The 16,601-nt window shown below is 42.5% G+C and overlaps 1 protein-coding gene across 2 annotated transcripts in view; it reads right to left on the bottom strand.

Annotated features, from left to right (window-relative positions):
• Window positions 1–14,140, bottom strand: part of LOC147883223 (P-loop containing nucleoside triphosphate hydrolases superfamily protein) — a 96,926-nt gene extending 82,786 nt beyond the window's left edge. For both annotated transcript variants that reach the window (XM_087399888.1, XM_087399890.1), the window contains exons 1-2: window positions 13,893–14,140; window positions 13,458–13,808 (exon numbers count right to left, since the gene is read on the bottom strand). In XM_087399888.1, the coding sequence (XP_087256014.1) occupies window positions 13,458–13,808; window positions 13,893–14,076 (535 nt within the window). In that variant the 5' untranslated portion in view covers window positions 14,077–14,140. The remainder of the gene's footprint in view (window positions 1–13,457; window positions 13,809–13,892) is intronic.
• Between the last annotated feature and the right edge of the window lie 2,461 nt (window positions 14,141–16,601).

The raw sequence follows: 16,601 nt of genomic DNA, 5'->3' as shown, positions 1-16,601 counted from the left end.
CTGTCCACATACCAAGCCTCCTTGTGTTCACTCGCTATGTGAGCGGAGGAATGCTCTGTGGCCAAGAAAAGCTCTCCAGTAGTGACGTTGGATGCGTCCGTCTAAGGCTCCTCCTTGCTATGGGACTCCTTTTTCTTTTGATCCGCCTTCTTTTTCTGGCAGTCTTTCGCATAGTGACCAAGCTTTTCACAGTAGAAACATCTTACCTTCTTTTTCTGCTCTGAGTCATCGGTCTTGCGTTTGGAGTCCTTGGACTTGCCATTGCCGGGCTTGTTCTTCGCCAAAAGTGCTTTATCATCATCCTTGTTGTACAACTTCTCCCACACTTCTTAGCAAGGGCCCAAGCTCTTCAAATGTCAGAGGCTTGATCCTTTGTCCTGCTGTCACAATGGTGACGAATCCCTTGAAGCTGCGTGGTAGACTCCTAAGTGTCAGTAGTGCCAGCTGACAAGTGTCTACCTTTTGACCAACCAACTAATGCCTTACCACTTTGACTTTCATCAAATGGTCATCTCCTTCGTCCATGCCCATATTGAAGAGCTGGTGCTATAGAGTCAGTATACGAAAAGTGTTCTCTATCTCGTACAACTCCTTCATAGTGGCCCATGTGTCCACTGACGTTTCAGCAATCTGGATATGAGGAATCACAGAGTCCGCCATCGCCCCTGTGACTAGAGCCAAGGCCTGGGCATCTCTATCCTCAAATGCTTCAAGTTCATCTTTGTCCACCAGCATTAAAACCCTTCCCTTGTTGTCTAACACATCCTCCAACCTTGCATCGACTCTCGTCGTGAGCTTCGCGCCACAAGGTAACTCCGGATCTTTACCCTCCAAATGGGGTAATTTGTCCCATCCAGCTTCCCAGACTCTCCAAAGTTAGGGATGGTATAAGAGGGAACATGATTGACGGAAACGGTATGAAGAGTAGTGGCAAGAGGCTTCTGACTTCGACATGTCTGCTGTAAATTTCACAGCAGATAGAAATGCGGTATATGAAATGGAACTCTGCAAACCTTGTGAATCGGAGTCACTTTCTTAAAGAAGAACTCCTTCCTTCGATGTGAGAGCCTCTAGAGATGAGAACTGTGCTCAGCCTCCTTAACGGTGCTGGGGCTTTGAGCTGACACATCATCAGCTATGCTGGGATGAAGGCCATGTATAAACCTGAGCAGCTTGCTCCTATCATCAATGCCATGGGAAACAGAGATAGCTTCCAGAATTTCTTGATGTAGTTTCTCACTGTCCCTTGCTGAGTCAACTCATACCATTCACAGACAAGCCTGTCTCTAGCAAGGGGAGACAAAAATCTGAAACATCTGCTACATGAAGTCATCCCGTGTGCTAATGGGGGTCCCCTCTTGTTGAAGGTGCCTCCACCAAGTATGTGCATAGTCTTCCAAATGCAATACAGCAAACCTAACTTTACTTTGATCATCTTAGGGTATAGCATGAAATAATCCTCCATCTTACTTAGCCACTCTTTAAGCTCATTAGGGGTACAAGCTTCAGCAAATTTAACAATTGGGATATATTGGTGGAAGGGCATAACTGACTTGAGATCTGCTGGGAGACCCTTGTACTTATTGTAGCTATGGCATAGTCCATCCACTTCAGGACTGGCCCCCTTTAAAAGACATTGCTGCTTCGTGGTTCCCTGCTCCTATGAGGTGTCACACCACTTGTATGGTATGCTTTCCTTGCAGATGACATAAAGCCAGTAGGTCAGCAAGAGGTTGAGCAAGGATGTCAGCGTCTGGATCTGAATCATCATCTAGGTCTGTTCCATGGGCTTTTTTCCCTCATGGACTTGGTTTCTTTTGATCTGGTCAAGCATCCTGTTCATAGTTGCAAAGGAATTATGCATGCTTAGTCCATTGGCCTTAATCTCCATGGTAATCTCTTTAAGCACCTGCATATAGGATCTAGATAACCATGATTATTCTGCTCCTGGCCTTGAGATGCTTGCACATGTGATGTGCCATCTGTGGATTCCTATTTGCAACGGCCAGGGGCATGGTCATCATGATTATGGTCCATGCTGTCTTCTTGAACTCCTTCAATGAAACCAATGCCCAACCTTGTAGTTTCAGTTACAGCATCATCCACTTGGGATGGGATCAAGTTCTCCCATAGGCTGCTTGCTAGACTAACTTCCAAGCCTTCTTGTAAGCATGTCGATAACCCGTACCAACTAGATTTGATGTATTGTTTAGAACATTGTATGAACTCTGTGTCGAGATTTAGAAACGCTGTCTGAACAGTGGATTCACTACCAAGACAGTGTGGAAACACTGTTTGAACACTCACTGTCTGTACGCTGTTTAGAAGACTCTGCCTGGACAGTATACTGCCAATTACCAATTACAGCAGATTCACTGTCCACGTGGCAGATACATAGATTGCCCTAATTTAGCTATTGAGGGCTCCATCTTCCATAAATGCTCCAATTTAGGCACGAGTGGGGTAGAATAGAGCATAAATTGCAATTAAGCATTGGAAGCCCCACATTTCGAGATCTGAAAGCAAACATCAACAGCTGACAGAAAATGTGCCACTTGAGAGCCAATTTCGATGCAAAAGAAGGGGCAAATGAATTCTGATGGCAACCAAACCTGGTACAATGTCTGTATGCAATCAAATTGACATTTGGACCAATAGATCTGTAGATCGCCATAGAATAAGGTCACACTACCTACATCGCTGAATCTTGAGCAAGTCTGGCCCAAATGGGGAATCACAGCAACTGCTGAGGGATTATGATCAAGGGATCAGCTCGGCCACAATGATATAAAAATCGTACATATCAGGGCAGCCTGGAATTTCGAGGGTCTCAGCAGCTAACACGTGCATTAGGAGATTGGGGCATCTGGCTACGACAGATTTTTCCAAAGAGATAGGCCCAAGGCTCAAGAGTCCTCCAGGTTTTGTAATGAAATGACAAGATTTACCCATGAAAAGTGCTATGATACCAGTTAAGCATAAGCCACCTAACGGGCCTACTAAATCTGCCTAAACCAATAGCTAGAAAAGCCTAGGGATAGAAGCTAGGAGCAAAAGGATAGAACAGCATGTAATCATGAGTATCCAAATGCATAATCATATTAGAGTACCTGGTAACCAGCGGGCATAAGCATCAGGCTAGGATGTAGATTCCTAGTTCAGACTAGAGTAAGCAGAGCTCAGCTGTAAAGTGCTGTTTATTAAATGGCATTCAAGTTGTAAGTACAAGGTATAACAGGACCCCCTTTTATAGGTATAGGCTTGAACAAATTACCACTTTGTTGGAACACTGAAAGGAAAGAGTAGAGTGGACACAAACTCAGAATACTTGCTTATGGAATGAAGAAAAGTGAGGTCCTTAAGTAGGCACCTCATACAAGCTCACTGACATCACTAATGACCTCAAAGCTCCACAATCATCTCCTCAATCTGCTCCTAGATTCTCTCAATCATCCTATGTGGCTCTCCACCACCTAACTGTGCTTGTGGGCACCTAACTGTGCCTCTAGCACTCACACATAGAAACATAAGGTGTGCCTGAGGCATACACCTTGAGATATCCCAACAAACCCCCCCTCAAGGAAATGCCTCAGGCTATGTCAAGGATACATCTAGTCTCATAGTTTCTCATGCCATCTCATGGTGGTCAAGGATAAATCTATGGCTAGGTTCTCATGCTAGCAAGGGTTCCCTTGGGTGTAAGGTAAACAAAAAGGGATACAAAAAGACCTTCCAATGGTTATCTCCCCTGCATGTACATGCACATAATGTCTGCAGGAGATACCATGGAACAAAACATACACATGGCCTACATCATAAGGTGACCAGAGGTGTTTACAAAACACACAAAACACAATAGTTTATTTGCATTCATTTTGGAGGACTATCCAGGCTGAGTACCTTGACATAAAAAGAGAGATCTGGAGCATACATAGAGATGTGTTTAAAATGCATAATCTTCAAAGGATGCCTCATCTTGTGGAGGCTCATTAACTGTAAGTAGATTTGCATTTTCTGTCTTTGCTTTGGCTCTGCAAAACTTCTCATTATGGTTGTTCTTGCCACAGTGCTTGCATGGATTAACTTTGAAGCAGTCCTTTGAAAGGTGATTTGTCTTTCCACAGTGATTGCAAGGAGTATACTTGCCCTTCTTGAATTTCATAACATAAGCAGTGTCATTGCCTTTCCTTAGCTCCATATGCCTTTCTTCTTCTTGGAGAGCAGAGATAATGCCTTCAAGGTTAGGATTGGGAAGATTCTTCAAAGTGCTAACAATGTGATCAAATCCTTCAGGCATACTCTTAAGTAACACTGCCATAGCATCATCAGGAGTGATAGGAGAGTTGATAGAAGCTAATTGAGTCATAAGACTCCGCATATAGTTGACATGAGCTGCTAAAGTAGTATCACTTGCCATCTTTAATTCAAAGAAAGAGATTTTAAGTGATAGTTTAGAGATGTGAGAGCTTGCACCAAAAATCATGTCTAGCTTCTGCCAAGCTTCCGAAGGAGACTCTAAGTCAGAGATATGGTATATATAATCATCACCTAGAGCAAGAGCAATTATACCATATGCTTTTTCTTCTCTTGCTGGATCCCTTGCCGGTCGTGTCGGTGTTGAGGATTCTCCAGCATTGGAGGCTGTAGAAGAAGCGGTAGGAGTAGGTTTGACAAGTCCCCATAAGTTCTCCCTCATCAATGCAAATTTCACCTTCATTTGCCATGTATGGAAGCCCTTTCCATTGAACTTCTCAAGATTAAATATGGTAGCCATGAGAGGGTCTAACCCAGATATTGGGCACTGTCTATCTCTCTTACAAGGCAAAAATAACTGAAAGACTTCCAAAATATGAGCACTTGATGTAGCAAATAGTAGTGACTAGATTTCAAACAATGATGCTTCTTCTTACATGCTTTATAGAAGTGGGTGAAATAAACACTTTCCAATCAAAACCAGGTCTAGCAAGTCAAAACAAAACTGAAGCAACACTTGTAGTGAAGTTATTGAAAACTTCAAAAGACCAGAAATGCTAGAGTAGCATTTTATGTAGCATCATTTTCAAAAGCTTGTCAAAACTGTCAAAACTAGAGAGCTGAACTTGGAGGGCTTATAGCACACTCTTCAAAGCAAAAGAAAGGGGGCTTTCTGAGGCAAAAGAAAGCTGGTATACCACAGTAGAACCTCTGGGAAGAAGAGGCGAAAAAACGCGTCAGGTCGCCTTCTCCTTCTTCAACAAAGTCGACTGGTTTTTCTCTGTTTTCTCCTTCAATATGCAGCCATTGCTGCTCAGATTTCAGCACAAGGTAGCTCTAGGTATGGAGAAGCTTGCCCTGAAAGGAATTAGAGAAAGAAGGAGCAGGCGCAGAGAAAACGCAGCAAGAAGAATCGACGAAATTCGTACAATGGCGACCAGCAGAGCTTGAAATTCTTCAATTCCTTGCAGCCCGAAATTCGCCCCAATAAGAGGGATCTCCAGCTGGAAGGGCGTGGGAAATGGGTGAGAATCGGAGGAGAACAAGCTCAAGCAAATTTATGGAAGAAGAGGGAGAGATGGTGAAGAAGAAGAAGAGGAAGAAGATGATGATGTGGCAAAAATGGGCTCAAGGAGGATCAAATGGCTCTGATACCATGTTGGAACACTGAAAGGAAAGAGTAGAGTGGACACAAACTCAGAATACTTGCTTATGGAATGAAGAAAAGTGAGGTCCTTAAGTAGGCACCTCATACAAGCTCACTGACATCACTGATGACCTCAAAGCTCCACAATCATCTCCTCAATCTGCTCCTAGATTCTCTCAATCATCCTATGTGGCTCTCCACCACCTAACTGTGCTTGTGGGCACCTAACTGTGCCTCTAGCACTCACACATAGAAACATAAGGTGTGCCTGAGGCATACACCTTGAGATATCCCAACACACTTTGCTTATGGGATGGCTGCCCTAGGATGCCACGTGGCAACATTAGGCCATCCTACTAAAAAAATTACTATTTACAAAGCCATTTAAAGGGTAACAACTACTGAGTAAATTGGCCTTTGTTACGGGCTTTGATTGGCTTTCTCAAAGGCTGGATGTTCACAAAGGCTCATACTTTGGGTAATAATCCTACCCGATACTTCCAAATCTATACTCATCTGAGATTTCCTTGCCGATATGCATCCCAAAATCTCTTGTTGTAAATGCTTCAATAGGCTCGTCCACGTCCAAGTGGAGGCCCTCCCATGCCATGTGTACGTACATCCACAAACTGTTTTGGACGAAATTGCCAATAGAATACTCTCTTAAAGTCTATCCATGTCTTAGAAGCTTTTCCAACAACCAATTGAGCACTCCACCAGGTGAAGCTTGGAGGATTCTTCAAACTTTTAAGTACCAAAAGCCAAATCAAATTGGCTAATAAACTTCATAGCTTTGTCTGTGTCTCCATAAGGGTGATGAAGCGAGCAAACTTGCCTCCTCCTTTGAACCTTTTGTCCTTGGTCTCTAAAAGCTTCCTGCAGTGCTTTCTACGTGAATTGTCCAAAGAACTCGTACTAGAACTAGAACTAGGTGACATTCTCTTGTGCTTCTTACTTTGAGGAGTAGGCGATCTCCTTTCCTTTCCACTTGGTTCTGGACTCCTTCCCCTTTCCCTTGAGCTATGACGTTGTCAAGTTGGTGATGGGCTAGGAGAACGCCTTCGGCTTGATCTCGCAAAATAGACATAGTGGAAAGACTCATGGTTCCAATTTGCTTGTTTGGCTCTAGCAGGTAATTTTCCTACTAGCACTTTCCACAATAAAACATTCAATTTGAAGGAAGGAGTGGCCTTCCACTCCCTTTCCAATCTATGCCTCCATACTCCCAATACTATCAAACGGTGCTTTATTAACCCACTGCTTGTACACTATAAATGCAATCCAAGACGAACCGTCCTTCTTAAAGTCTTTCAAAGAGCACCTCTCTCGAACAATGCATAAAGCCTTTGTATGCATTTGTATATTGAGCTTTTCTACAAAAACTAGGCGCTGATTTAGATTTTGCTTTAGTGGGCCCTCTTTTACAGTGGGGCACCACTAGTCTTGGTTAAAAATGGGGGGATTTAGCACTCTACAATGTCCTATAAATTCCACAAACAATCCAACACGTTAGAGGTTAGTCAAACGCATGCACTTGGACTTATCCTAGTCCCTTGTGGGCGACCCCACAGTGCTCTTTAACCAATGCAAAGCAAAGGAAAAATAAAATTTATTCTAGTTAAATGTAGTCAGCTTACTTTGACCGGAGTCAATTTTTAAAAAATCTCTTTATTTCTTGGGAGTAGTACAAATTTGTGACAGATACCTTGTAAACTCCCCCAAAACACATTACTTGAGAATCTTTAGGGATTCTCTAGTGAACCCATTGACCTTCCGAGAAAACTCATAGTGGCCACTTCTCTGCTAGATACCTTGTAAACTCCCCCAAAACACATTACTTGAGAATCTTTAGGGATTCTCTAGTGAACCCATTGACCTTCCGAGAAAACTCATAGTGGCCACTTCTCATTAGCAGAAAATTGTGCTTTATCTTAAGCACTTTTCATGCTTCCCCTAGCCAACTGCAACTTGTCTTGTTGCTGTTGCAACCAATAAGCAGCGAAGCTCACCTTGACATCATGTAACCCAACTACCCGAGGGGCTCTAGGCCGATATCCAACATTAGCATAAATGGACTGTTTCGGGTTGCCGAATGCTTAGCATTGTTGTAAGCAAATTCAAGCACACGAAAGGTAATCTTTCCAATCAGACTGTCTTAGGAAGACATAAGCTCTCAACAGTTGAACTCATACTGAGCTGAGTGTCCAAATTCTGGAACATAGCCCGCCAAAAATGCCCAGTAAACTTAGCATCTACTATTTCAGCCGATAAGCCCTACATTGGTGAGTCGGTCAATTTGATTACCCAAATTGCATCATGCCCACAAGAGGTTGGTGGTAGACCTAAAATCCATGGAAAATACTTTGCCACCTATTCTCAGGTATTTCCACAGGATGCAACAATCCACTTGCTCTCAAGCGTTCAAGTTTATTGACTTGGAATTGTTGACAGCTTCGAATATAAAGTTCAACATCAATCTTAAGCGTAGGCCAAAAGAAAGTTCTTGTGAATGGAACCAAAGCTCTTTGTATCCCCGGATGACTGGCACTAGGATTGTCAAGACATCCAAACACATACGACGATAGAGACCTTGCCATTTCAGAAAAGCAGACCGTTTCGATTGGAATATTCTCAAAGCTTACTAACAAGAGGGGCATTCCCAGCTTGTACTTTATCCCAAACACTTTGAAAGAATTCATCTTCGGGATAAAGGGCCGTGAGAGAGTCGTATAGGTCTGAGTGAATCTCTATGAAGCAAAGTTGATTCACACTACCAACTCTATTCAAGGCATTAGCTACCTTGTTGGTAGATCCCTTTCGATAACAGATCACAAAGTCAAACTCTTGCATCAACTTGAACCCTTGAGCTTTCCTACCCCTTAAATAAGTAGAATTGCAAAAATACTTCGAAGAGAAGTTGTCAATGTAGATAGACTACAAAAGTAGAGCCATACAAATAATGTCTTCACTTTTTCAATGAGTGAATCACAGCATACAGCTCCTTTTCATGCATTGGCCACTTATATTGTGGCTCAATTAGCTTTTTACTCTCAAAAGCTGCTCGTCTACCACTTGGAACAAGGCAGGCATCCGTTTCAACCACAAATGGTTTAATAGTATCAACTATCTGTAACATAGGAGCTGATGTAACCGCATATTTTAATTGCTTAAAACACGCATCAAGCTCCTCTGTCCACAGAATGGGTCGCTCAGGCATGCACACAAAATCGAAGAGACCAGTCACTAGAGCTGAGCTACGCTATGCGGTGGGCCTGGTCACCTCTAACCAGACAAAACTGGGCACACTCCTGCCACCTCGAAGCCTATCCGAAAGCTTAGCAGTAGAACCTCAATAGTGTCTAATAAACAATTGATAGTTTTTTGATTGTTAGTTTTAGGTTATCTATTTGACTTTGCTCAGTTGTGAATACTTTGGGCAAAATATTTTTGTAATCCCCACTTTGTTTTGTGAGAGACTTTAGGTATTTGCTCGTTTTGTTGTTTGCGTCAACTTTGGATACAAAGCTCTTGTGTTAGAGCATTTGTGAGTTCATTGGGAGCATAACATTTTGCACAGTTAATCTTGTAATCCCCTATTTTCGGTTTGAGGGGGCATGTTTGGATAGGCAAACCTTGCATAGGATCCTTAGTTAAGTCAAAAACACGTGGCAATTTGCATGGAGATGCCATGTTGTCAATGCATTTATTTTGGTTGAGTGCATAGCGAGATTTTAGGCTGTTCTTTGGTAAGATGCTTGCAGCGCAGTCCCCCTTGACTTACGGCAAGATCTTCTCGGCTATGTGCCGCCTATTACATCCGTGATTGTTGCTCGTTGATACGCCTGATGCTCGTGAACACTCTTTGGTCTATATCTTATGGCTCAATGTTGTACGCAATGTAGAGCAGTCTTTCATTATGTAGTCAATTACCTTTTGCAATACAAATTACTTTGTAGGGATTCATTTGCTACAATCTTTTTGTCTCTATTAGCTGAGTTATTTTGCGCATAAATTTCAATGTTACGAGAGATAGCTCTAATACCAAATGAAACAACCCCTAGGTTAGTGGTGTAACCTAGGGATTCTATGATCTCCTCTATCTCCATGCTAGCCTAACAATCTCAACAATCATCAGTATACAAACACAGGGACACATCGTGTAGGTTAGCATGTCACCACCCAGCAGTAGATCCCTCAGGGATCACCCCCAAGCTAGAGGCCAAGCAACCTCCATCCATAGTCCATCGGAGGTAAGACTACGCATCCCATACCACACAGCCCCATCTACGCACAAATGTTGTTAGAGGCAGACACATGCTTAGATGGGCTCTCAATCTAGCTGTGTATTTTTGGAACGCCCCACTCCCAAGAATCCCCAAGTGAGTAATGGCTCTTCACTTATATAGATGCAGTGTCTCTTACGTGTCTCAAGTCAAAGACTTACCCTTAGTGTACCAAGGTTACCACGGGTCCTAACTTTCCCAAGGTTAGGATACGAGACTATAGGTTACCCTAACCTTCGTACGCTAGCCACATTATGTCCAAACATCGACATAACACATGGGCTCTAGATAGGGTGGCTTTGATGCCCTAACAAGTGCTAGAAGGGCTACTTGTATAAGCATTCACACCATTCCACCTCTACATCTAACAGGGGAAAGCAAAAGGTGATCCCTCCCTAGACGATATATCGTTATCGTCTAGGGAGGGATCACTATATCGTCTAGGGAGGGATCACCTTTTGCTTTCCCCTGTTAGATGTAGAGGTGGAATGGGGTGAATGCTTATACAAGTAGCCCTTCTAGCACTTGTTAGGGCAGGCTATAGGGTCTACAACAGGCCAACTCTCAAGGTCATATACGCCTACAGAAGATGATCGATCATAGGGTTGCGCTGCTACTGCTGGTGGTCACTCTGCCATGTGACACGTGCGCTGATGTCGCTGTCACGTGGCTGCACAATTGGCTACAGCTCTGGGTAATCCAAACCCTCCCAAACGTCATCTATTGGCAGCTATAAATGTGCCCCTTTTTGGCTGGTCCAAAGGCGTTCCCGATTTGCCAATGACATGCTTCTTCAATAGTCCCAACAAAAGACCCATAAATGATGTCCTTATCTACATGGCGACAGCCTTATATTACTTGACGCACAACTAACTGAGGTACAATGGAAGGTACAAAGAAGCATCATGCCGCTACTCATGCACAAGATGCACGTGACAAAGCCCAAGGGTGCCTCGTCCGCTCAAGCCAACAAGTTGACAAGTTGGGATCCTCACCTTGAAAAAGGTGAGAATAAGGGTGCTCTCTCTAGGGTTTCCCCTGAGGGTGCTTCAGGGTAGATGTTACTTGATCTTTGTGAGTGGCAGCTCCTTGTTTCATTTCACATATCACAGTATGTGGGAAGAGGGATTGTCCACATGAGGGAATGGACCAAAAGGCAAGAAGAGTAACTTGCAATCATAGAACAATGTTGATGCAAGGGGAGAAGCGCCAGGGAGAAACAGGAGACAAAGAGAAGTGAGGAAAGGAGATATGATAACAGCAGCACAGTTACCCATGACGTGCAAAAGAAGAGGATAAGGTGAAGATGAGGTAGAGAAAGAATGAAAGTTTATTAAAGTCTTCGGAAGACCGATGGGTCTATGAGACTGTGAAAAACCTGATACAATGAGCTGTGGTAGTGGAGCTACTAAACGAGCATCCATACCAATGCAGAATGCAAAAAAAGCAAAATGACAGTACTAAATCCTAAGTACAACATAGTCATATCTCGCCTATATATATCAATCTCAGCATCATCGTCGACATCATCATAACCATCATCATCATCATCAATAGCAGCAGGACATCAAGATGGATGAGGCTGTGGAAGTGGAGGCATGAGGTCAGCAATAGAGCGTTGTCACCCCCCCCTGGGTGCAACCTTGGTACGTCGCCAGGTCGTAGCTCTGCATCTAACCAAGGCCACTGTGACCCCTGTCGGTCAAGCTCCGACCCTAAACAAGGAGGGGATTTCCCCAAGTATGATCTGTGAGTCAACCCTCTGTCTGAGCTGTCGGGTCATGGTCATGTCGATGCCTCGCCTCGAGGGGGTCTATGTGGTCTGGCTGAAAGAACTCCATGATAGAGCTTTGAGAGGTATCAGTCAAGGAAGAAGAGGTCAGAACACTAGCCTCACAAAGGGCAAAAGAGGACCACCAGGGACACAAAGGAGCACAAAGACAAGTAAGAAGAGGTTTGGAGAAGAGGTGTTTGCCAATGAGGTAGAGAAGAGGATGAAAGGATGGCAAAGAGGTGGAAAAGAGATTGCAATGAGATGAAGTGGAGATTAAATGGAGTACAGAGATTTCCCTATCACCTGCATGTCTAATCATACAAACTTTGATATGCAAATCTGTTAATGAAAATGATTCATCTCAGTTCCAATGGTTTGCCTGTAAAGGACAATGAAAACACTTCCAATGGTTTGCCTGTAAAGGACAATGAAAACACTTACAGTCAAATCTGTCGGTTAGCCAATTCTCCGGTCCAGCTCAGTTACAATTGCTCTATTGGCGTTACTTTTGACACATATGCAGCATCCAAACCATAACTCACATTGTCTAGAATGATATGGTTCTTATAAATGGAAGGTGGTTAATTTACTGACTTATATAATAATAAACAAGAAGAGAAGAGCTGTCCTCTTCCTCAAGACTGCCGTACATAGTATAGCTCTTTTTGGTAGAGGACTATTCGTATTGCACCGGAGGAGGGAGAACTAGTATCAAGTTCAGGATTTTAGTAACAAATTTGCAAGTTGAATGTAGTTACAAATGGAGCAAACAACATAATGAACAAATTGGAAGGTTTTCATATTAAAATAGTAACTTCCTGAAACCAGATCATGGTGCTTTACACGTGGTGTATTTAGTCTTTAGAGCTTTCTGCATACAAAGATGGCTGGGAGAACCTTGATATCGGTTGCACCCTGCAAGATATTATGGCCATCACCTCCCACCATAACAAGAGCCGGATAATAACCCACATTTATCCGATGGGGAGGGCCCTTCCAAAGCTCTACTCAGCAAGCAGACCAACCGCATACCCACTAGACTGAGCACTTAAAAGTTCTTTAACGTCCTGACTCCCCACCTTTGATTGGGTGAACCTTTCAAATGTGTACCCTCGCTTAAGGAGGAATGGAACCCATGACCCATGGTTAGTACCTTGAAGGTGGTTCTCCGCTTTTTTAAAGTGAGAAACTCCTAAGTGAGATGCATCACAATCTAACATGTGGCATACGTGCCATGTGTCAACCCTAAAGATGCCCTAAGTATGTATGTCAGTCAAATCAAAGCTCTCTACAAATCCCCCTTTCTAATGCAATCGTCTAGCATGTTGGCAACAAGCACTATAAAACCTGTATAGCAATCACAAGTATGTAACAAAAATGTTTAAGGGTTCACAACAAAAAACATGTTCCTACAATGGTAGCCTTGGGCCGTAACAGGAAGTCGTGCTGGATTTAAACTTCTAACTCCGAGGGTTTACGAGCAAACATAGATTCACACTGTTTTCTTTACAAGACTCTTAACGGGGCCTCGTTGACAGCTTATTGTACTCGGTTGCAAAGAAAGTATCATAACCCATACTGGCGTATGACACTTAAGACTTTTGGTTGGGGATGGATTCGTATTTAACCTTCAGTGGTGCTATATCCACGTGGATCCAACCTCTTCTCTTTGGAAAAGATAATAACTCCATTGCAATAGCTCTCAATACTAGTTTTTCCTTCTTCTTCTTGTTACTTTTTTCTTTTCCTATTGTTGTCACTTTTCTCTCTTCCTTGATACCTGTCTGTGCTGTGGAGCAATTTTGTGCCTCAAGCATGTCAGAGCTCTCATGTGTCTTGTGCTCCTTGGTACACTTGACCTTTCTGGAGCGTGCTTGTTCATCCGCTTCACTTGCGTCATTGCGATTGGCTTTTCTTTTCTCTTTCTTGTCAGTTCTCTTCCTTTTCTTGGATTTCGTGGAAGAATGTAGTGGTTCCAGTTCGGACGCTCCAGTTGTGTTAGGAAGTCGATCGTTCTTGGCCCTCTTCGGCTTTTCGGTCTTCGTACCTTGTCCATCGCCGGGTAATTCCAAACCATTGCCATTAACTTGGTAATAAACATCTCCATCAATTTCTTCGAGACACATGAAACCTGCAGAGAGAGAAAGTTTTAAAATCCCAGTAATTTGAGAAAAAAAAAACAACGTCTTGCAATGTACGAGGAAGAATTCCTAACCTCCTTCGTTGGAGCCGGCGAGAATGGCGAAGGGATCCTCCGGAGTGACATCTTTCCAACACAGCGAGCTGTTCAAGGCAGAACTCTTTGATTTCTGTCGAGGTGCACTCGACTTCTTCTTTTTCTTCTTCAGGAGCAATGTGAAGGGGGAGTGTGGGGTGTTGAGGCCGGATGCTTCTGCCATGATGAAGCAATGTGTATGGAATTTCTTCACCAAGGAATGAAAATTTATAGCTCCAAGGGAGTGCGGGTTGCTCAAGGCGTTATGACATGTTGAGAACCTGCAAACTATCTACAATGAACCTTCAGCATTTTCATTTTTACACACAAAAAATATTTTCTCAATTTTGTACAATTTGCAAAATTTTAGGCAATTCACTTGTATTTTAGCTAAAAAATTGGCAAATTCTCAGGAAAAACCTTGGAAATTTGAAACCCCGAGTTTTGTGATTTGTTGAGAAATATGTTTTCTGTGAACACTGGGTGAGAGTTTTGTGGGAAATGGAAACTTTAATGCCAAGGTGGCATGTGGTCCCCACCTTTTTTCCCCCACAAAACCCGAGCGAGACCTCTTCAATCCAGGCACTCTCTTCAGTTCGCGAGATTTGTGGGAAAACGAAATTAGTGAAGCTTTTAAAGGTTGAAAATGACATCTACTCCACATTTCCACCAAACATTATTATTTTCATCATGGGGAATTGACTTTTCCCACCATGTCATAACGGCTTTACTAATGATTTGGTGGGAAAAGGGTTTTTATGGAGACAATTAAGGCCGGGGTTCACACTCCCATCCATGCCCCTAAGGAGGAAACAAGTTGAATTTGCATTCAAATGGCCTGCCCTAGAAGTGCAGTCTGAGAACACATGGCACGACCTAGCTAAGTGTACAATGAGGTATGCCTTTAAATAGAAATAATAGTTGGAAGGAATAGAAAGGAGAGAAAAAGAGAGACAAAATGGTGGAGAACAGAGCGAACAACCACTCTCACTATGTCAAAAATGCCTACGAACATTCTTTGAAATCCCGAGAGGAGGCCTTCACTATACCCTTCCCCACACAGGTCAGGCCAAAAAAAAAGGAAGAAGGAGGCGGGTGGGTCGGGTGCTTCACAACACCTAGCGCTCAAGCTACATATCTCACATGCTGGCCTAGTGTGGATAGAGAAGATATCTTATGTCGGACGACCCAACGTCGATCACCAATCGCAGTTATTTGTGGCCAAAAAAAATTTACCCACCCACTTACAGGAGGGCCTTCATAAATTGAACACGAAAAATCGTGTTAGACGTCCGCGCCCTACTCCCCTATTGGCTCATGTAGGCCGATGCCCCTCTTTTCAATTTTTGCTTCACTTCCAAGTGACCCACCCTAATTGATGTTTGGTGAAAATGTGCATTTTATGTCATGTCAGGTGTCCTTTCTTGGTTGTCAAGTAGGTGTGTGTGTTGAGAGTGTGCATGTGTTTGACCACCTCCGTGGACCCTTGCAGACTACTTGCAGGTCTAGGCCAGTGTTCCCCGCGATAAGACGATCAAGGGAGAGTGTGGTGGGCGGGGTAGGTTGGGGTGGCGGGAATGGGGGGTGTGAGGGGGGAGGGAGGATCTTTTTTTTTTATAAGTATATTTTATATCATTTTCTTGTCAACCTCACAAAATCTTTTTTGCCAAAACCATTGATCTAAAGAGCTCAATAATGATTTTTCAAGGAAAAAATGAGGAAAAATTTTTGGGGACCTCCTTCCACCATGGCATTAATGAAATTTTTATTCTAGAGAGCACATTACATGCATTTAGTTGTAAAACACCTTTGAAAATGTTTAACATAATTATCAACAAGAGTAAGATTTATTTTATTAGGTTAGAAAATTTATGTTTTCTAGCTACAATATTGAGCTCCTTCTCTCTTGTCAATCCTAATGGCTTACCATGTCTCCCAAGAGACAATTTTTAAAAGCCCCAATGTTCTTTATAAAGAATTTATAAAACTCCCATCATTTTTTAAGACACCCCCCATCCCCAAAATTAGTTCGTAAAGGGTAGTAGTGCCTTTTTTTTTTGCTTTTTTATTTGGGACAATTTCTAAAAGCCCCAACATTCTTTATAAAGAATTTATAAAACTCCCATCATTTTTCAGGACACCGCCCATCCCCAAAATTAGTTCGTAAAGGCTAGTATGCCTTTTTTTTTTGCTTTGATATTTTTTACTTTTTCATTTGAGCTTTCTTATTTGTCTATCCACCTGTTAGTTTTCTCATCTATAATTCCCATCTACTTATTCTAAAGGCCCTTAATCTCAACAAATTTTTCCATACATATAACTTAACCTAAGGAGAAAGGTAATTGAAAAGGACTTTATTTTCAATCGAGAAATTCAATTAGGTATCAGCATTGCTGTTGAAGTATAGTACAAAGGTTCTGTCATGGAAAATTTATTTATAATCCTAGAAATATTCTCTTTTTAGGATTCAGCCATATTTTTGTCTTTGTAATACCTTCTTCATATATCATTTGATGTAGAAATGTTGTTCATATATTCTTGGACCTTCTTGAGGGGTTTTGATCTAAATCTTAAACACACACACACACACATAATTGTAAGAGAAAGGTGCAAGAAATCTCTTGCATATTTTTCTTATGAAGTAGGTCAAGGTCTAACTATGGATATATATAAAAGACTAAAATAAGCATATGGAAAGATAACCATTTT

Source organism: Dipteris shenzhenensis, chromosome 28, assembly GCF_047967505.1.
Source record: "Dipteris shenzhenensis isolate YYH24624 ecotype China chromosome 28, Dip_SZ_1.0, whole genome shotgun sequence".
Classification (NCBI taxonomy): Eukaryota; Viridiplantae; Streptophyta; class Polypodiopsida; order Gleicheniales; family Dipteridaceae; genus Dipteris; species Dipteris shenzhenensis.
Note: the sequence above shows the minus strand (reverse complement) of the source record. Positions and strands in the feature narration are given on the sequence as shown.